General features: G+C 49.9%; 1 protein-coding gene across 1 annotated transcript in view; it reads left to right on the top strand.

The window, feature by feature from the left end:
• The window catches only part of POLN (DNA polymerase nu), a 151,217-nt gene that overhangs the window by 56,681 nt on the left and 73,895 nt on the right, over nucleotides 1-20,641 (top strand). The window contains exons 10-14 of the mRNA XM_014478382.2: nucleotides 4,412-4,495; nucleotides 4,804-4,899; nucleotides 13,468-13,524; nucleotides 14,235-14,288; nucleotides 14,928-14,993. Coding sequence (XP_014333868.2) covers nucleotides 4,412-4,495; nucleotides 4,804-4,899; nucleotides 13,468-13,524; nucleotides 14,235-14,288; nucleotides 14,928-14,993 — 357 coding nt within the window. The remainder of the gene's footprint in view (nucleotides 1-4,411; nucleotides 4,496-4,803; nucleotides 4,900-13,467; nucleotides 13,525-14,234; nucleotides 14,289-14,927; nucleotides 14,994-20,641) is intronic.

Raw genomic sequence — 20,641 nt, 5'->3', positions numbered from 1 at the left:
TTTTTGGGGCTCCAAAATCACCGCAGATGGTGATTGCTGCCAGGAAATTAAAAGACACTTACTCCTTGGAAGGAAAGTTATGACCAACCTAGATAGCATATTGAAAAGCAGAGACATTACTTTGCCAACAAATGGCAAAGGCTATGGTTTTTCCAGTGGTCATGTATGGATGTGAGAGTTGGACTATGAAGAAAGCTGAGCGCCAAAGAATTGATGCTTTTGAACTGTGGTGTTGGAGAAGACTCTTGAGAGTCCCTTGGACTGCAAGGAGATCCAACCAGTCAATCCTAAAGGAGATCAGTTCTGGGTGTTCATTGGAAGGACTGATGCTAAAGCTGAAACTCCAATACTTTGGCTACCTCATGCGAAGAGTTGACTCATTGGAAAGGACTCTGATGCTGGGAGGGATTGAGGGCAGGAGGAGAAGGGGACAACAGAGGATGAGATGGCTGGATGGCATCACCGACTCGATGGACAGGACTTTGAGTGAACTCCGGGAGTTGGTGATGGACAGGGAGGCCTGGCGTGCTGCGATTCATGGAGTCTCAAAGAGTCGGACACGACTAAGCAACTGAACTGAACTGAACTGCAAGGGTTTATTTCTGGGCTCACTATTTTATGAGTATGTTTGGTTTGTATGTTTACTTTATGCCCATGGAAAATGGAAAGCATGCTCAATTGTGTCTGACTCTGCAACCTGACAAACTGTAGCCCACCAGGCTCCTCTGTCCATGGATTTTTTCCTGGCAAGAATACTGGAGTGGGTTGCCATTTCCTTCTCCAGGGCATCTTCTTGACCCAGGGATCAAATCCGCATTTCCTACATCTTCTACATTGCACGCTGATTCTTTACCACTGAGGCACAGGCCTGTTTATGGCAATACCACGATTTTTATTACTGTAACCATGTAGTAAGTTTTGAAAGCAGGAAGTGTGGGTCATGCAATTTTGTTCTTCTTTGTCAAGATTATTTTGGCTACTTGCTGTTCCTTAAGACTCCATATAAATTTTAGGGTGGATTTTTCTATTTCTGAAAAAACTGTCTTTAGAATTTTGGTAGGGGTTGCATTGAATCTGTAGATCACTTTGACTAGTATTGACCTCTTAATATATTGTCTTCCAACCCAAGAGCATGAGATGTGTTTCCATTTATTTATGTCATTTTGAATTTCTTTCAGCAATGTTTTGTGGGCTTCTTTGGTGGGCTCAGTGGTGAAGGATCTGCCTGCCAGTGCAGGAGATATGGGTTTAATCCCTGGGTGGGGAATATTCCCTGGAGAAGGAAATGGCTACAGTACTCTTGCCTGGGAAATCCCGTGGGCAGAGGAGCCTGGTGGGGCTGCAGTGCATGGGGTCGCAAAGAGCCAGACACGACTGAGCGATTGAACAACCACAACCTGCTGTGGCTCCCGTTGTGTAAGTGTTTCTCCTTGTCAAGTTAATTCCTAAGTATTTTACTCTTTTTGATACTGTGGCGAATGGAATTGTTTTTGTAATTTCCATTTCATATTGTGTGTAGAAATGAAACTGATGTTTGTGTGTTGATGTTATATCCTGCTGTTTTGCTGTGTTCAGAAAGTTCTAACCATTTTTTTTGGTAGAATCTTTAGGATTTTTCTGCATATAAAATCATGTCATCTGCAAGCAAGGACAATTTTACTTCTTCCTTTCCAATTTGGGTGCCTTTTCTTTCTTTTTCTTGCCTAATTGCCCTGGCTAGAATTTCTACACCATGTTGAATAGAAGTGGTGAGAGCAAGCATCCTTGCCTTTTTCCTGATCTCAGGGAAGCTCTCAGTCCTTCACCACCGAAAATGATGCTTGCTGTGAGCTTTTAATCTTTGACTTACTATATTGAGATAGTCTTGTTCCATTCCTAGCTTTCTGAGTGTTTTTTTTTTTTAAATCATAAAACGTTTTTTATCAAAAAAGTTTGTATCATATTCTCAAATGCTTTTTTTGGCATTTTTTTAAATGATCATGTAACCCCCCGCCCCGCCATCCATTCTGTTGGTGTGGCGTATTATATTGATCAATTTTCATACGTTGAACCATCCTTGCATTCCAGGAATAAATTCCACTTGGTCATGGTGTATAACCTTCCAGTACACTGCTGAATTCTGCTTGCTGGCAGCTGTGGAGGAGCTTTGTATCACTGTGTATAAAGGGCGTTGCTCTGCAGTCTCCTTGTGTGTGTTTGTCTGGCTTTGGTATCAGGATAATTGCTGGCCTCAAAGTGAGCTGGGAAATGCTGCCTTCTCTTCAATTTTGGGGGAAAATTTTGAGAAGGATTGGATTAGGTCTTCTATAAGTGTTTGGTAGAATTTATCACTGAAGCCATTGCATCCAGGGCTTTGTTTGTTGGAAGATTTTTTATTTGATTTCCGCTCCTTACTAGCTATAGTCTATTCTGTTTTTCTATTTCTCCGTGATTTAGTCTTGGCAGGTTTTGTGTTTCTACGAATTTGTTTAATCTAATTTATCCAGTCTGCTGGTGTACAGTTGTTCATAGTGCTCTCTGATAATCCTGTTTATTTCTGTAAAATTGGTAGTAATATTTTCACCTAAATTTCTGATTTTTGTAGTTTGAGCCTTCTCTGTTTTCTCAGTCCAGCTAGCTAAAGGTTTGTCGATTTTTTTGATCTTTTTAAAGAATCAAATCTTGGTTTCACTGGTTTTCTTTATTGTTTTTATATTCTATATTTCATTTAACTCAGCTTCATATTTATTGTTTCCTTCCTCTGCTGTCTTTGGGTTTAGTCTGCTCTTTTTTCTAGTTCCTTCATTTGTGAAGTGAGGTTATTGAGTTCAAGGCTTTCTTGTTTTTTAATATAAGCATTTATGGCTGTAAATTTCCTCCTTAGCACTGCTTTCACTGCATCCCATATGCAGTATGTTGTGGCTTTGTTTTCATTCATGTCTAACTAATTTGTAAATTTGCTTTTTATTTCCTATTTGATCTTTTGCTTATTTAAAAATGTGTTGTTTAATTTATACAATTTTGTGAATTTTTATTTTTCCTTTTGTTATTGATTTGTAACTTCAACTTCCTGTGGTCATATCATATTTTCTATGATATAAATCTTTTAAAATCTCTTGAGACTCAGTGGCTTAAAATATATTCTATCTTGGAAAATATCCGATACTCACTTGAGAATATCCCATGTGGATGTTATTGTTGGGTAGAGTGTTATGTGCTGTCTGTTAGATGTAGCTCTTTTTATTGTTGTTTAAGTTCTCTATTTCCTTACTTACGGGTTTCCCAGGTGGCTCAGTGGTAAAGAATCTGCCTGCAATGCAGGAGAACTGCGTTCGTTCCCTAGGTCAGGGAGATAGCCTGGAGAAGGGAATGGCCGCCCACTCCAGTCTTCTTGCCTGGAGAATTCCATGGAGATGCAGCCCATGGGGCTATGTTGTGGTTGTTCTAATCATTACTGTGAGTGGGGTATTCAAATCTCCAACCGTTACTGTAGAACTACTGTCCATGTCTCCCTGCAGTTCTGTTAGTTTTTCTTCGTATATTTTAATGGTCTACGGACCTGTTAATGTAGATGCTTATATTGTTATGTCTTCTTGCTGCATCAAGAATAGCACATCACCCTTTGTCTCTTAGCACCAGCTTTCATTTACGTCTGCTTTGTCTGATAGTAATGCAGCCACCTTTGCTCTGCCTGCATTACTGTCTGAATGGAGTATCTGTTTCTGTCCTTCCCACTGCAGCCTGTTTGCATCTCTAAAAGGAGCCTCTTGCAGACGGCACGCAGGTGGGCCGTGCGTCTCTACTCATTCTGCCAACCTCTCTGTCTTTCTACGTTTCTTCTGACCACAAAGAGAGGAGCTGAGGGGCTCGTGAATTCAGCACGTCCTGCTGCTGTGCTCAGCAGTGTGGCTATCAGCTGCTTCATAAGGTGCCTTTGTCTTTGCTGTGGGCCTGCTGCACCCCTGCCCCTCGCCTGGACTTAGTGCCAGTCTGCGTGGTTGTCAGAGCTGCTGCCTCCGTTGGGAGGGAGGGTCCTGCCTCGCAGTCACAGAGGTCGCCGTGCAGTGTGGACCTGCGTCTCCTGCCTCGGGATCCTAGGCAAGTCTCGAGGTTACGGGGTGATGCTGGATCCCGTCGCTGGTCAGAATGCTGCTGGAGAATCCTTCTTTCCCTCCTTCTCTTTGGTGAAGTGTTTACTATTTTTACTTCTTTCAGTTTGTCTCCTTGGATCCACTTCACTTAGGAGACTGATTCTATGAGCTGAGTATTCCATCATGAGTCAACATTTGTATTTTGTAATCTCTCATTTCGGTAAATTATAAATTATTTTTTTGTTCTTACAAGGTCTTTTGTTGAGAATTATTTGGTGCGCAAATTAAATCATCTTAAATTGTGAACACTGTTAGTAAGCTCGTGTTTGTTGCTTTCATAGTCTCGTCTCAAGGAACTGGAGCAAGAAGCCCATTTTGTTGCAGGAGAACGGTTTCTTATCACAAGTAATCATCAGCTTCGAGAGGTAAAGCTGAATTTCGGTTCTTTGATAGAACATGCTTCCTATTCAGGGGTTAAAGGGAGATTTATTCTGATTTTACGAGCATTATTGTATGTGGCTGTCTGAAAAGTACGTGGGTGGCTCGTGTTCTCTCACGCTGAGATTCATCACTTCAAGGCTCCTAAATCCAAGAGCAGGACCGAGTCAGGACCCACGCATTTGGGAGCACCTGATCAGGTGTCCTCTTTGGCCGGCTGCTGGCCTCTGTGGTGGTGGCGTGCAGGTCCTCTGAGGGCTGGGACGCTCGCCACGGAACGTTGCCTCTGTTGCAGATCCTGTTTGGTAAGCTGCAGCTGCATCTGCTGCGCCCACAGGACGCGTCCCCCGCGACGGGGCTGCGGAGACTCCCGTCCACGTCAGGAGCCAAGGTAAGGCTCGACAGTGTCCCCTTGCAGCACATCCACACGGCACGCGAGTCCTTCTCAGGCCCCCGGGCTCCTTATGGCGGACGAGCCTGCAGCAACCTCCACGGAGCAATTCCATTCAGTCATTTCCTTTTGCAGCAGGAGAGGGGTCCCTGCCCCAAGGTTGCCCTTCAGGTGTGAATGAGGAACACAGGCTTTTACAGTACAGTTTTCCAGTGGTAATAAATTAGGTTGATTTCCTGCAAAGACGGTTTGATGGATTTGTCCTGAAAACCAAATTCTTGACCATCTAGTCATGACCTCTTAGTTTCATACCCTCATAAGAGACTGCAAGTGGGGGAAAGTCATCAGTTGTCTTCTTTCCCTAAGTTTTTTAGAAAATTTAGCTGTCCTTGTCTTGGGAGGAGTGCATTTTTAAAAAGACAGAGAATAGGGACATGTACTTTAATTCAGCGGCAGAGAATGAGTAGATGTTCAGAATCCAGTAAGTGGTGCCTGCGGAAGCCTGCAGAGAGGAGGTTGGCAGCTCAGCGAGATGACCTGCGTTGCTCCTGCGAGTGCCACCATGCAGGCCCCGGTCGCTCTCTGTGCCTTGTCCCGCTTGGACTTCGCAACAGCGGAAGGTTTCCTTCCAGACTGCCCTGTGCACGTTGCCCCTCCAGCCCCCACTTTCTGTTCATCTCAGCCCTGGCAGAGCTTTGTGCTGGCTGACTGTCCCCCGACCCGGCCCTCAGCGGCCAGACAGCAGTTACCAAGGGACTCCTCCTCCCCTCGTCCCCGGAAGGACCGCTCGCTGGCGGGACTTGACTCTGCTCTCTGCCTGAGTTGTCCCCACCCTGGTGAGCAGCCGCCTCCTGTGTCCTCAGAGCCGGCAGTGACCCTCCCGTGCTGCTGACGCACCATATCCGGGCAGAAGGGTCTTTTAAAGCCAGAGAAGTCATGGTGCTGCCTTGCCTTCGGCTCTCCACGGCGCTCAGAGAAAGACCCCAGCTCTCTAGGGTGTCCACCGCCCATGCCCGGGGGCCTGGGCCCAGTCCTTCCTTCTCCCCACATGCCACACTCCCAGCTCCACCGAGCACACTTCCCACAAGCTCCCTCCTCAGGCTGGAGGCTCCATGTGGGTTTTGCTCAGCTGGCTTCTGACTGTCAGCTTAAGTACTACTTCCAGAAAAACCTCCTTGTCACAGATGACTGTGAGGCCCCGTTTGCAGCCTCTTCCTTCACCTTGATTTGTTTTCTGCTTATAACTTGCCAAAATGCTGGAGAAGGTGTGGAGAGAAGGAAACCCTCCTATATTGCTGGTGGGAATGTAAACGGATGCAGCTACAATGGAGAACCGTATGAAGGTTCCTTAAAAACCTAAAAATAGAACTACCATTTGACGCAGCAATCCTGCATATACCTGGAGAAAAGCATAATTGGAAAAGATACGTGCACTGTGGTATTCATTGTAACACTATTCACAGTAGCCAAGACATGGAGGTGCCCTAAATGTCCATCCACAGAGGAGTGGTAAAGATGATGTGGTCCATATACACAGTGGGATATTACTCGACCATAAAAAGAGCAAATGGTGACTTCCCTGCTGGCCCTTGTGGTTAAGACTCCTGGCTTCCACTGCAGGGGGTATGGGTTTGATCCCTGGTTGAGATACTAAGATCTCACATGCCATGTGGAGCAGCCAAAAAATAAAAATATGCGGAAGTCATTAAAAAAATTTTTAGGAAAAGAATGAATGAAATAATGCCACTTGGAGCAACATAGATGGACCGGTGAGTATCACGCCAGTGACGCAGCAGGCAGACAAGTGCCACAGCGCTCACACGTGCAACCTAGTGTTTTAAAGACGATGCAGACGGACGTGCTTATAAAATAGAGACAGACTTACAGGCATTGAAAACACTATGCTTACAAAGGGGAAAGGGTGGCAAGTGAGGAATAAATCAGGACTTGGGTTGAATGTATATGTACTACTGTATAGAACATGGCATCCGGTCCCATCACTTCATGGCAAATAGATGGGGAAACAATGAAAACAGTGAGAGACTTTATTTTGGGGAGCTCCAAAATCACTGCAGGTGGTGACTGCAGCTGTGAAATTAAAAGACGCTTGCTCTTTGGAAGAAAAGCTATAACCTACCTAGACAGCGTATTAAAACACAGAGATGTTACTTTACCAACAAAGGTCTGTCTAGTCAAAGCTATGGTTTTTCCAGTAGTCATGTACAGATGTGAGAGTTGGACCATAAAGAAAGCTGAGTGCCAAAGAATTGAAACTTTTGAACTGTGGTGTTGGAAAAGACTCTTGAGGGTCCCTTGGACTGCAAGGAGATCCAACCAGTCAATCCTAAAGGAAATCAGTCCTAAAATTTCATTGGAAGGACTGATGCTGAAGCTTAAGCTCCACTACTTTGGCCTCCTGATGAGAAGAACTGACTCATTGGAAAGATCCTGATGGCGGGAAAGATTGAAGGCAGGAGGAGGGATGAGATGGTTGGATGGCATCACCGACTCAATGGACATGAGTTTGAGTAGGCTCTTGGAGTTGGTGATGGACAGGGAAGCCTGGTGTGCTGCAGTCCATGGGGCTGCAAAGAGTCGGACACGACTGGGCTACTAAACTGAACTGATATATAACACTGGGGAAGGAAATGGCAACCCACTCCGGTATTCTGGCCTGGAGAATTCCAGGGACAGAGGAGCCTTGTGGGCTGCAGTCCATGGGGTCATAGACAGTCGGACACAGCTGAGTGACTAACGCATATATAACATAGATGACCAACAAGGAACTACTGTACACAGCGCAGGGAACTGTGCTCAGAATCCTGTGATGACCTACATGAGAAAGAACCTAAACAGAAGGGATGCATGTGTGTGAATAATCGCTCTGCTGTACACCTGAATCTAATGCAACACTGCAAGTCAACTATATGCCAATAAAAAATTTAAAACTAAGATAAACTTGCCTAGTTACTTGTTTGCTATTCCAGTAGGAAGTAGGCTGCACAGACCAGACACCTCACCTGCCTTGTTTGCTACGTCCCCAGAGCCAGATGGCCTAGGACCACCCCTTACTGGGGCTGCTTGTTCACAGAGCGTGGCCAGGGCAGGGAGCAGGACCACCGTGCTGAAGAGTCTGGGTGGGCTTCAGTGCCACATGGCAGCGTGCCCTCGATTTCCAGTAGTGGTGGGACCTGAGAGAGCCATAATTGTCCCCTCGGGCTGCCCCCCAGCTGGCGGTCTCGGCCTGATTTATTCTGTGTCCGGGCACCCTCTCCCTCTCCTGTGTCGCTCCCCAACTCTTCCTGACAACCAGCAGCAGAGGAGGAAACGTGATTCTCCCCTGTGTCAAGGTGCTTTCCTGTGGATGGGATTAAGACGGTGCCCTGCAGTTTTCTTCACAAAGGCGTAGTCAACATGAACCGTATTCTGTTAGCCTTGCTGGCAAATAGATGGGGGAAAAGTGGGAACAGTGGCAGAATTCATTTCCTTGGTCTCCAAAATCACTGTGGACGGTGACTGCAGACAAGAAATTAAAAGACGCTTGCTCCTTGGAAGAAAAGCTATGACCAATCTAGATAGCATATTAAAAAGCAGAGACATCACTTTGCCAACAAAGATCCGTCTAGTCAAAGCTATGGTTTTTCCAATAGTCATGTACGGATGTGAGAGTTGGACCATAAAGAAGGCTGAGCACCAAAGAATTGATACTTTTGAATTGGGGTGCTGGAGAAGACACAAGAGTCCCTTGGACAGCAAGGAGATCAAACAGTCAATCCTAAAGGAAATCAATCCTGAATATTCATTGGAAGGACTGAAACTGAAGCTCCAATACTTTGGCTATCCGATGTGAAGACCCAAGTCAGTGGAAAAGACCCTGATGCTGGGAAAGATTGAGGGCAAGAGGAGAAGGGGACCACAGAGGATGAGACGGTTGGATGGCATCACTGACTCAGTGGAAGTGAGTTTGAGCAAACTTTGGAGATAGTGAAAGGAGGGCAGCCAGATGTGCTGCAGTTCGTGGGGTCGAAAAGAGTGGGACACGACTCAACAACTGAAAAGTGAAAGTGAGAGTCGCTCAGTCATGTCCCACTCTGCAACCCCATGGACTATACAGTCCTGGAATTCTCCAGGCCAGAAGACTGGAGTGGGTAGCCTTTCCCTTCTCCAGGGGATCTTCCCAACCCAGGGACTGAACCCAGGTCTCCCACATTGCAGGCAGCTTCTTTACCAGCTGAGTCACAAGGGAAGCCCAAGAACACTGGAATGGGTAGCCTATCCCTTCTCCAGCGGATCTTCCCAACCCAGAAGTTGAACTGGGGTCTCCTGCATCACAGGCAGATTCTTTACCCACTGAGCTACCAGGGAAGCAACAGCTGAACAACTCGCTTAACGGGGCAAGTCGTGCTGTTCTGTGCATTTAGAAAGATGAACCTTCGCTAGGCAACACGTGCACGTGGTTCCCAGCTGAAAACTGGCCCCTCCCTTCCCTTCTCCCTCCTGCCCCCGCACCTGCCCCACCCTGCATTCACAGGGATGAGACCCATGGTGAGATGGACAGCTTCGACCAGCAAGTAAGGGTGCAAGTGTGAGCTTAGGTGTGGTTCTATTAGACCTTGTTTTTAGTTTCAGGTTCACGGGAGAGTTGAGCAGAAGGTACAGACAGGTCTCATGTGCCCCCTGCCCCTCCGTAACACACAGTCCCCCTACCACCAGCGTGCCCCCCCAGGGTTACGTTTGTTGCAGAGGATGAGCCCTGGTGACACACCATCGTTCCCAAAGTGCAGTCTGCACTAGGGTCACTCTTGGTGTCATGTGGGCTCAGACGCACGACCACAGGTGTGCACCGTTGCAGCGTCATGCACAGTGGTGGCCCCTGAACGTCCTCCACTCCCCTGCCCATCCTCCCTCCACCCCGGCAACCACCGTGTCCGTAGTTTTGTCTTTTCCAGAGTATCGTATAGGAGTTATTTATTATGTGGCCTTTTCAGATTTGATTCTTTCAGCTAGCGATATGCGCTTAAGGTTCTTCCATGTCTTTTCATAGCTCATTTCTTTTTAACACGGGGTCCTATTCCATCTATTCACCTACTGAGGAATGTCTTAGTTGCTTCCAAGTTTTGGCAATTATGAATGAAGTTGCTTTAACATTGGTGTGCAGGTTTTCCTGTGGATATAAGTTTCTGTTTCATGTGAGTAAATAGCATGATCTTTGGATGGTTTTGTGAGAAATCACAAATTGTCTTCCAGCGTGGCCGCACCACCTGCATTCCCACCAGCAGTGATGAGGGTCCTGCTGCCCCACGTCCTCGCCAGCACATGCTGGTGTCCATGTCCTGGGTTTCGACCAAGACCACCCTTGGGCTTCCGTGGCCGTCCAGTGGTCAAGACGCTGCACTTCCACCGCAGGGGACACAGGTTCAATCCCTGCTTAGGCAGTGAAGTTCTCACAAGCTGTGTGCCCAACAATAAACAAGTACAAATTAAAAGTAAAAAGAGTACTCTTGTAGCTGGTTGGAGAATGGAAGAAGCCCATTAATAGGCCTTGGCCGTGGTGTGGGCTCTGCTGGCTCAGTGTACAGGTGCCGGTGGTGAGGTTGGAGCAGGGCAGACACATGCCCAGAGCATTTTGAGAACAGAAGGGCACTTCTGTAAGTGAGAGCTCACGTGAGTGTGAATGTGGAGTAATTCCTGGTTATCTTAGTTCTGCACCTGAGCAGATAGAGATGGCCACTACCCAGGAAGAACCAAGAGAGAAGCGGTTTACTGGGCAGGGGCGAGAGATGTCAAGCGCTCAGTCTTGGACTCGGGAAAACAGGCCACGTGCACAGATGTTGACACAGACCAGCTGGGTCTGTGAGGAGACGTCTCGTGCTGGAGGTGCTCACTTGGACGTCGTCGCCCTGGGGGTCAGCCGTCCACCCTGGCAAGAGCTTTTGAGAATCCCTCATGCCCAGACCCTCAACTAAGCCACAGAGTCAGGGGCTGGGGGTGCGCGGCCCAGTCCCAACATGTTTTTGAAGCTCCCCCACTGAGTCCATAAGCAGCCCACACTGATAACCACAGAACTGAACACTGAGAAACTGCCACACGGGTCAGAGAGAAGAGGCGCCAAGCAGAGGCTGCAGAATAGCCAGAGATGGAAAAGAACGTGGTGCCCGGAGCCAACAGAGGGAGCGTGTGATAAAGCGCTCACAGTGACGGAGGCCGGCACTCTGCCTTTGACAGTCACCCGGCGCTGCAGGGCCTCATCCAGAGATCAAACACTCCATTCTTCTCAAGTGTGCTCAGACAGCTCGATTGGAGATATGCAGGGAGCCTGCGGTTAGAGTTCTTTTGTGAGTAAAGTATCAGGATAAAGAGAGTGAGCTGATCTTAAGCAGTTTTCGTGGCTGAGTGTTTTCATGCACTTTGATCCCCAAGGGACAGCTTCTCTAAGAAGCCGCAGTGCTGGGTTGCACGGAGGCAGGACCCCTCCCCGGGCAGAGCCTGCTCAGAGGACTCCAGTGGTGGCCCTCCTGTTGTGTCCCTGTGGCCGGCCCAGACTGTGTGTGCTCAGTCATCTGCAAACAGAGAGGGATACAGTTCTGGGGCTCACACCAGTGCATCACCGTGGTGTTGTCAGTTCTCCCCCAAGGGGACTTGCAGATTCAAAATGGTCCTGATTCCCTAGCAGGACTTTTTGGTACAAACTGGCGAACCAAAACCCAAATTTATATGGAGATGCCAAAAGCTAGAAGAGCCAAGATAATCTTAAAAGCACTCCTGAAGGACTTAGTCTGTTGGCTATCACAATTAATCATAAAGCATATGGAAAGTGAAAGTGGCTCAGCTGTGTCCAGCTCCTTGCAACCCCATAGACTAGAGTCTATGGAATTCTCCAGGCCAGAATACTGGAGTGGGTAGCCTTTCCCTTCTCCAGGGGATCTTCCCAACCCAGGGATCGAACCCAGGTCTCCCGCATTGCAGGCGGATTCTTTACCAGCTGAGCCACCAGGGAAGCCCTTGTGAAAAGCCTTTATGAAAAGACACTATTAAACAAGTAAAAGAGCAAGCCACCGAGGGGTGGAAGATATCAATATTTCCACTAAATATAGCCAGCTGAAGGAAATGCTGTCCAGAAAAATGAATTCCTACAAATCAAGAAGAAAAAGACATACAAGCCAAGGTTTTAAATGACAAAAAAAAAATGTACAGAGTTTAATGAAAGGAGATACACAGTCAATAAATATTTGAAGAATGACTTTATTAGTCAGAGAAATACACACTAAAACTACAGTGAAACATCACATTTACCAGAAGGGTCAAAATGAAGACCTAGGAGAACGTGCGTTGGCAAAAATGCGGAGAATGAGAACTTCTATGTGCTGCTGATGGGGACACGCCGTGCGTTTACCTTGGGGAGCAGGCTGGTATCATCTCCGCTGCATGTGGCCGCGTCTCACCCACCCTGAGTGCGTGTCCAGCAGAACTGTGGACGTGTGTTAGCACAAATCTGCGCACCAGAACGTTCACTGCAGCACTCTCCATCATAGCCCTAAGTGGAAATGAGCCCTGTATCCAGCAGGGGCCGAATGGATAAACAATTGCCCTGCGTTCACATAATCCCACTCGGCCACGGGAGTAAACGCAACAGTGCTTCACACAACAGCTGCTGCTGCTGCTGCTCAGTCGTGGCCGACTCTCTGAGACCCCATGGACTGCAGCCCGCCAGGCTCCTCTGTCCGTGGGATTCTCCAGGCCAGAATACTGGAGTGGGTTGCCATGCCCTTCTCCACGGGATCTTCCTGACCCAAGGACAAACCAAGGCCTCCTGCACTGCAGGCAGATTCTTTACCATCTGAGCCACCAGGGAAGCCCCTCATACAAGGACCAACCTTAACACCGGATATTGAACAAAGGGAGCCACACACAAAGAACACTTATCCTATTTCACTGATACGAAGTTCAAAAAGTGGTAAAGACTGGTCTTGCTGGAGGAGGCCAGGGTGGCGGTTACATCTGGGGGAGGGACAGAGACCTGTGTGGGAACCCGCAATGTTCCCTCTGGCAGTACCCAGGCGTGTTCACTTTGTGATAACTTAACAAACCTTGTTCATGGGATCTTGTACTTTCCTTTGTGTGTGTTGTTCTTCGACGTTTAAACATTAAATTGAAAGCTCATAGTCGCATCCCAGCATTGCCTCCCCAGCTCGGTGCCCCGGTAGCTGTGTCGCAGGTGCTGGGTGTTCCGAGACTATGGAGTCACACAGCTGTAGGCAGTTTCCTCGTTTACTCCTCTGCGTGGTATCTTCATGCCCTGGGTTTGGAATTCAGGGATTCAGATCTCAAGAGGAATCTTCCTTCCAAGCTCGTGTGAAGTGCCTTTCTCTCCCATGTGTACAGTAATGACTCTGTTAGGGGATTAAGACTATAAAACTTGATCAACTGGGTTTATTACAAGTCTTCATTTTGGAAAGTGTGGTCAAGATAGACCATGTATTATCAGGACTTTCTCCATCTGAAAATGAGTGTTTAAACTTAAAATTAAGTGAAGGAATTCTGTTGGTGATATTTATTCTTATTTTTTAGTTAAATGCTCTGCAAGACCTTCATCCATTACCCAGAATAATTTTGGAATACAGGCAGGTAAGTTAGATTTATTTTTTTCCGTAAGTATGTTGGTTTCTGAAGGGGGCCCGCGTGACACTCAAAATCATCACGGAGGTAGCCCTGACCGCATCCTGAAGGGACGGTTTGTTCAGGCTGACCCCATGCAAGCCCGGCTTCCTCTGCGTGGAGGCGGCGCTCCTCACGCCGCGGCGTGGCGCCATGCGAGTTCGAGGCCTCCTACGGAGCCGCCCCTCCCCGGGCTCGCTGTCTCCCAGCCACGCATGCTGGCTGCTGCGTACACCCCCGTCTCTAGCTACCCTCCCAGCCCTCCTGGTTTCTCGTCACACACCTGGCGTCTGTGCGCTCACGACGGTTGCTGCCACTCACAGTGTGGTTGTTTGCTGCTGTCCTCGTGAGGGCTGGGCAGCCGGAGGGGTGGGTGACGGTCGCCCCTGAACCAGCAGAGCTGCCACGGCGACCTGGGTGACGGTCCTGCATCACTGTCCCCTTCTCTCTGCAGCTTTCCTGTAAGAAGCATCATTGGAAGGAGCAGGGCGACATCTTTCTCTGTTGGTCATTGTTGTTTAATCCTGGGCACCACACAAGGCCATTTCAGGGCCTCCTGGGGTTACCTGAGGGGACAGGCAATGACCCACACCCAGCACGCTGAGAAACATGGCTTTGATGCTTGTTCCTCATTTAAACACTTAAACAGAGAAAGTGACTATTTTTGTTTTACAACCTAGGTTCACAAGATCAAGTCCACCTTTGTAGATGGATTACTAGCTTGCATGAAAAAGGTAACTAAAGCTTCAAAAAATATATATATATATATAGTGATTGGGAATATGAGTTACTTAGACATGAGTTCAGATACAAGTAGAATTTCTTTAAAGTCTAATACTCTTGAACCTATGAGCCACAATTTTGTTATCATTCCGGTCTACAGCGTAAGTTGACATTTCGCCTTAAAATCTCGTATTCACATGGACGCTCTGCTGCCACCACATGCTCTCACGCCTGCTGCCACCTGTCCTTTCCACAGTCCCTCGAGGGGGGTGTGGTTTCAGTTCACGCATGAGAAGTCTGCGGTCTGAGGTGCTGTGGCTTGTGTGACGCCACGTGGCAGGGGACAGCCCCACCTGTCAGGGGAGGGCAGCCCCTTCTCAAGTCCACACTGAGCCCCCCACAGCACGTCAGGCCACGTGCCCTCCTGCAGCCTCTGCACCAGTCGGGGAGAATCTCAGTCACCCTGACCACGTGTGGGAGTCCTGTAACCCCGAGGACACCCGGGTTGGGAGTTCAGGGCCATTGGCTCCTGTCTCTCCCGGGCAGCGCTCTGAGAGCTGTGTGCTGTAGGCAGAGACTGGGGGGCTAGCATGTGGGTGCCTCCACACGGCATCGTCAGAACCTAAACCGATTCTTTCCAACTAATCAAGGGCTCCGTATCCTCCACGTGGAACCAGACGGGCACCGTGAGCGGAAGGCTGTCAGCGAAGCACCCCGTGAGTCAGCGCTGGTGGAGCGCCCGTCTCTGTGTGAGGGTGAAGTTTTGCCTGGATGTGTGGCTGCCTGTGCACTTTTTGTTTCTGAAAGGAGAAAGAAAAAGTGAAGTCGCTCAGTCATGTCCGACTCTTTGCGACCCCGTGGACTGTAGCCTACCAGGCTTCTCCGTCCATGGGATTTTCCAGACAAGAGTACTGGAGTGGGTTGCCATTCCTTCTCCAGGGGATCTTCCCGACCCAGGGATTGAACCCAGGTCTCCCGCACTGTGGGCTGATGCTTTACCGTCTGAGCCACCAGGGGAGATTCTGAAAGGAGGCCTCACCTGTTAGACTGTGCGGTTTCCTGCGTGCTAATCCAGCTGTCACTTATTTAGCACGTGCTCAGTTTGGGGGGACTCGGTGGGGGATTGGACTAGTAACCCTTGGCCCTGTGGTCCCGAGCCGGTCTGCCTCACTGTCCACCTGCTTGCCCGCCTTGGTTCATCCGGGCTCTGGTTGTACTGGTTGGGGGTGGGAGAGCACCCGCACACCTTCCTGGAAGGTAGTCTCCTAATTGGCATCTTTAACGGAACAAAAGCCGTGCTTGCACAAGGAAGCTTTCAAAGCACTGTCTTCTGTGGGTTTCACTCCCAGCACCTCTTGGGGCCGAGGCCTCTGTTTCTTCAGGGGGAGAGGGGGATACAGCTGAGAATAAAGAAGTCTGTGTTTGGCTCTGGCTTTCAGCATGGAACTTGTGAAAGTGCTCAGCGGAAACAAGAAAGTGTCAGGAACGACCATCAGAAAGTGTTTGGGTTTTTTTTTTTTTTTTCAGAAGCTTCCCTTTAAATATCAAGACTCAGGACTGTATTTTTCAGAGTTTATAATGTAAGGTATGCAAGTATGCTGTACGGACAGGTCCATTTCACAGGGAGGCGTGGGAACTCCTCCCGGCCTTGGAGGAAGTGCTGAGAGGGAGGCAAGCACCTCCTCCGAAAGGGCCTGGCCGGGCCCTTTGGGGGAGAAACCCAGAGCGGGTAGGCTGACACAAGCTGCAAGCCTTGGGACTGAGGCTTGCTTCCGGTCCAGAAGCCTGGGAGAAGGGTGTTTCCAGGAGCTCCAGGCCGAGACCAGGCGTGAGCCTTGGGCAGGAACCCTAAGTGGCTCTCCTACCAAGACTCCGTAGGCCCTAAGGGCCTGAGTGAGGGCTGGGAAGTCCATGGTCCCTGGGCCCCGGGTCCCCTGGTGTGGAAATGCAGGGCTACCATATTTGTCTGGTCTGAACAGGTCACGGCGGGGGCTGTGAAGTGGACAGCCCAAGGCCAAGTCCAGGACCTGAGTTTCAGCAGATCAGCCTTGTCAGGCAGAGCCAACGCCAGAACCAGGTCGGCAGAGGAGGGGCCATTGGATGTTGGCCCTGGTGTGATAACTGGCTTCACCAGCCAAAGCAGTGAGGGCAGGTAGCGCCAGGCTGCTGACGCAGGTCCCGCGCCTTCCTGATACAGTGGGTTTGTAGGCTTCTCCGTGCAGATGCCGCCCGGAGCGGGAGGGGCATGACAGAAAAGTCAAGGAGGAGGCTGGGCTTGGAGGACTGCTGGCCCTTTGCTGAGTGGGTGCTTCTCCCCACGTCTAAACTGGTGATGGAAGCACCTCTAGTCCGTGTGCTCATTCAGATACCTTCAGCTGCGAGTGGCAGCAAGTCAGACTAAACTGGCCTCAGCAGTCTCAGCGTACCCGGCTTAAGGAGTTCAAGGGAGGGCTGGCTTAAGGCAAGGCTCGGTCTAGTAGTCAAAGTCAGATGGGCAGTCCAGCTTCTGTCCCCCATCTCCCAGCCTCTCTTTCTCAGCATCTTAGCAGGTCTTGGGGACACCAGCTTAGTTTCTCCCCAGTGGAAACGAGCAGTGTCTCTCCATGCCCCTTCCATGAAAGGAGGAGGAAACACCTTCTGCAGATGCCCTCAGCAAGCATCTCTTTGCATCTCTGTCTGGAATAGCCACTGGTCTATTGAGCTAGTCGCCGTAGCCAGAGGACAGGTTCTGCTGGCTGAGGGAAAGTGGGGAGGAGGACCCTCGTGAAAATCGGAGTGCCGTTTGCTAAGGAAAAGGAAAAAGAGCTGTGAGGCCTAAAGCAAGTGGCAAGATTATGGTATTTTTCATGTTCTTAGCAGAAATAAGGGTCACAAATTTTAAATCTACTACACAAGTTTAATTTAACCAGTGTCTCTTTGATTGTACTAGAAAGGGATACTTATTACTTATCTTTTCGCTTCTAGCAGCGGATGTTCTAGCCTGCCTTCCAGTGTGCCAGTTGTTCTTACATTGTCGTTTGGTGAAGAGTCTCAGAAACTTGCCTTCAGGCTCAGACCGTGCCCCAAGAAGAGTCCTGCTCTCCCTGTTCAGTGTTTAAGCCCAGTGTGCCTCTGTGCCTACCGGATGTTACAGTGGCCGTTTGGAATAATCTAGCCTTGCTCTTTCCATTGTTGGTGTGTGAATTTTTCAGCTTTGCTTATGAATATCTCTCCCACGTGATAACATTTAAGTGAAAGTTGCTCAGTCGTGACCAACTCTTTGCGACCTCATGGACTATACAGTCCTTGGAATTCTCCAGGCCAGAATACTGGAGTGGGTAGCCCTGGCCTTCTCCAGGGGATCTTCCCAACCCAGGGATTGAATCCAGATCTCCCACATTGCAGGCAGATTCTTTACCAGCTGAGCCACCAGGGAAGCCCAAGAATACTGGAGTGGGTAGCCCTTCCCTTCTCCAGCGAATCTTCCCAATTCAGGAATTGAACCGGGGTCTCCTCCATTGCAGGTGGATTCTTCACCAAACTGAGCTATCAGGGAAGCCCTGATATCATTTAAATATCTATCAAAATATTTACTAGCAAGATTTTCATGAATTAGATAATTATGGCTAAATCTGCACCACTATTTGAACCTAAATGAGATTTTTAAACCTCTGTATTTTGTTATTTTAGTGACTTATTACTTTCCTACTCTTATTTGGAATAAAAAGGTCTTCATGGTCCTTGGAGGAGTCACAGCCCTTCTACGCACCTGCCTTCATGGGGCCCTGGAGGGTGGAGGTGATTAGGGGCAGGTACCACCAAGCTGTGCACACTGCTGATTTTTGTTCTATTCAAGCTCATCTTTCAAAGCACTGGTTGTGACCTGCAACTGAACAGACCTTCAGAGGCAAAGAGCCGGCTGGGAGAGGAGCCTGTTCTTGGAGTCAAGCTGCCTGACGCCCTGTGGACGCACTGGGCCCGGCCTCCCTCCTCCTCTGCTTGGCAGAGGCTCAGGCTCTCCCTGGTGGCCGAGCGCTTGGCCCGCTCCAGGCTGCCCTCACTGTCCCCTGCTGGTGGGCCGGTCTGTCCTTCCTCCCCAGGCGGCTCCCTCTCCAGTTCCCCTGGGGGCGGGGCGTGGGGCGGGGCTGGTTCCTCCCCCCGCCCCCCGCCTCCTTGCTGCTCTCACCAGCCCCACGCCCCTTCCCCACCGGTAACTGCCCTCTCTCATGCTCGGACTCACATCTCTCTTTACTTAGTTGTCCTTCAGATCTCTCAAAAGAAAACAAAAAACCCCACTGAGTCGCAGTCCCTGTCTCAGCCCCCTGGTCCTGCAGGCAGGACTGCATGTCGAGCTGAGCACCAGCTCCCGTGGGGTCCGCCTCCTGGTCTCCTCTCCTCTCCCCGCCTCCTCACCCCCCTCCATCCCCCAGCCTCCTGCCCCAGCCAGGGAGCCTCTCGGGTGCCAGCCCGATGCTCTTCAGGCCCACCTGCGGCCAAGGCTCTCATGCTGAAGTCTGGACCCCCGCTCCTCCGCCCGCCTCCCTTCTTGCCTCTCCTCGCTCACTCTTTGGTTCCCAGAATCGCGGAGCTCGTGCCTAGCGGACCAAAATCGCTGCCCTCGTGGAGCCGAAACCTCTGCCCTCGTGGAGCCTGGGGGTGGAGGGCCCGAGACCGACAGCAAACAGGCTCAACTAGTCGCGGTGTGGGAGGTGATGAGCACTGGAGAACACAACTCAGGGGCGGGGCGGGCCGAGAGCACGGGAAAAGGCCGCATTCCGGGGCAGCGCTGATGGGGAGGCGACAACCGAAGGAAGCCGGCCCTGGAGGCGCGTCCTGCGGAGCCCGGTTCTTCCTTTACCCCAGCAGCCCTCGGCGGGCGTCCCACACAGCGCTTGGAAGACTGGAGAGCCGCTCCACTGGAGAGCAGGGCAGAGGAAGCCGGCCCACCCTGGATTATCCGAGGACGCTGCGGTCCCCGCGTCTGGGCGCCCATCGCCTCCGCGGCTGCCTGGAGTGTGGAGCCTTCGCGCATCCAGCCGCAGTCCTGAGCCGCGCGGCTGCCTTCTCCACAGGTCAAACCGGACCCTGTTTCTGGCATTTTTGCTAAAACAGCTGCTGACTTTCTGACAGACGCCAAAGGAGAGGCTTCAGATGCCACCTTTGCACCTCGCCTGTCGCTTAACCTGGACTGAGGGCTGTTAGCATTGAGTTTTTCTAGATCAGTTCTCTTATTTTTCTTACATGTGCCGGAGTCCACTGTGTAGACAAATGGGGGCGAGTGCCCAGTCATCACCCCTCCAGAGCAGCAGGCGGAGGCTGAGGAAGGGACTTGCTGCAGAGCCCTGGCACTTCCCGCAGGGGATCTCGGGCGACCTGGAGACTCTGGCGGGGTTTGCCACACAAAGGACTGGAGGTGGTTTTCATTCATTTCACTGTCCACATTAACAGCAGAAAATGTTATGCCCTACAGGAGATTGAAGTCCCACTTGCTTTCAGTTTCCATCGTTTGGGCACCTTTCCAGACATTCCTCCTCACGTGCGGTCACGTCTGTGTGCGCAATACGCTGCACCCACCCTACAGTGCCCCCGAGGCTCACAGACCAGGTCCTGCCCACGGCCCGGTGGACCCGGCAGAGTGACATGGTCACCGATGGCGGGAGCCAGGTTTCTCGTGTTGGAGTAGGGAGGACGCTGGAGTGCTCCACATGGTGGTGGACAGAGTTGGAGACAGCAGGGTGGACTCCCATTTAACTCCATGCAGGCACAGGTGGTCACACGCAGACACCTTTAAACACACACGTCTCCTTGGTCTGTCAGCCTAGAGCGCCCAGAAGCAGTGACACCCCTAGCAAAGAGCGCACCCAGCACCCAGATCTCACGCCCGCTGGATCATAGAAAAAGCAAGGGAGTTCCGGAAAAACATCTGCCTCTGCTTCATTGACTACACTAAAGCCTTTGACTGCGTGGATCAAAGCAAACTGGAAAATTCTTCAAGAGATAGGAATACCAGACCACCTTACCTGTCTCCTGCGAAACCTGTATACAGCTCAAGAAGCAACAGTTAGAACCAGACATGGAACAGCAGACTGGTTCCAAATTGGGAAAGGAGTGGTTCAAGGCTGTGTATTGTCACCCTGCTTATTTAACTTCTGTGCAGAGTATATCATGTGAAATGCCGGGCTGGATGAAGCACTAGCTAGAATCAAGATTGTAGGGAGAAATGTCAATAACCGCAGATATGCAGATGATACCACCCTAATGGCAGAAAGTGAAGAAGAACTAAAGAGCCTCTTGATGAAAGTGAAAGAGGAGAGTGAAAAAGCTGGCTTAAAACTCAACATGCAAAAAACTAAGATTATGGCATCCAGTCCCATAATTTCATGGC

This window comes from Bos mutus, chromosome 6 (assembly GCF_027580195.1).
Source record: "Bos mutus isolate GX-2022 chromosome 6, NWIPB_WYAK_1.1, whole genome shotgun sequence".
Taxonomy (NCBI): Eukaryota; Metazoa; Chordata; class Mammalia; order Artiodactyla; family Bovidae; genus Bos; species Bos mutus.
Note: the sequence above shows the minus strand (reverse complement) of the source record. Positions and strands in the feature narration are given on the sequence as shown.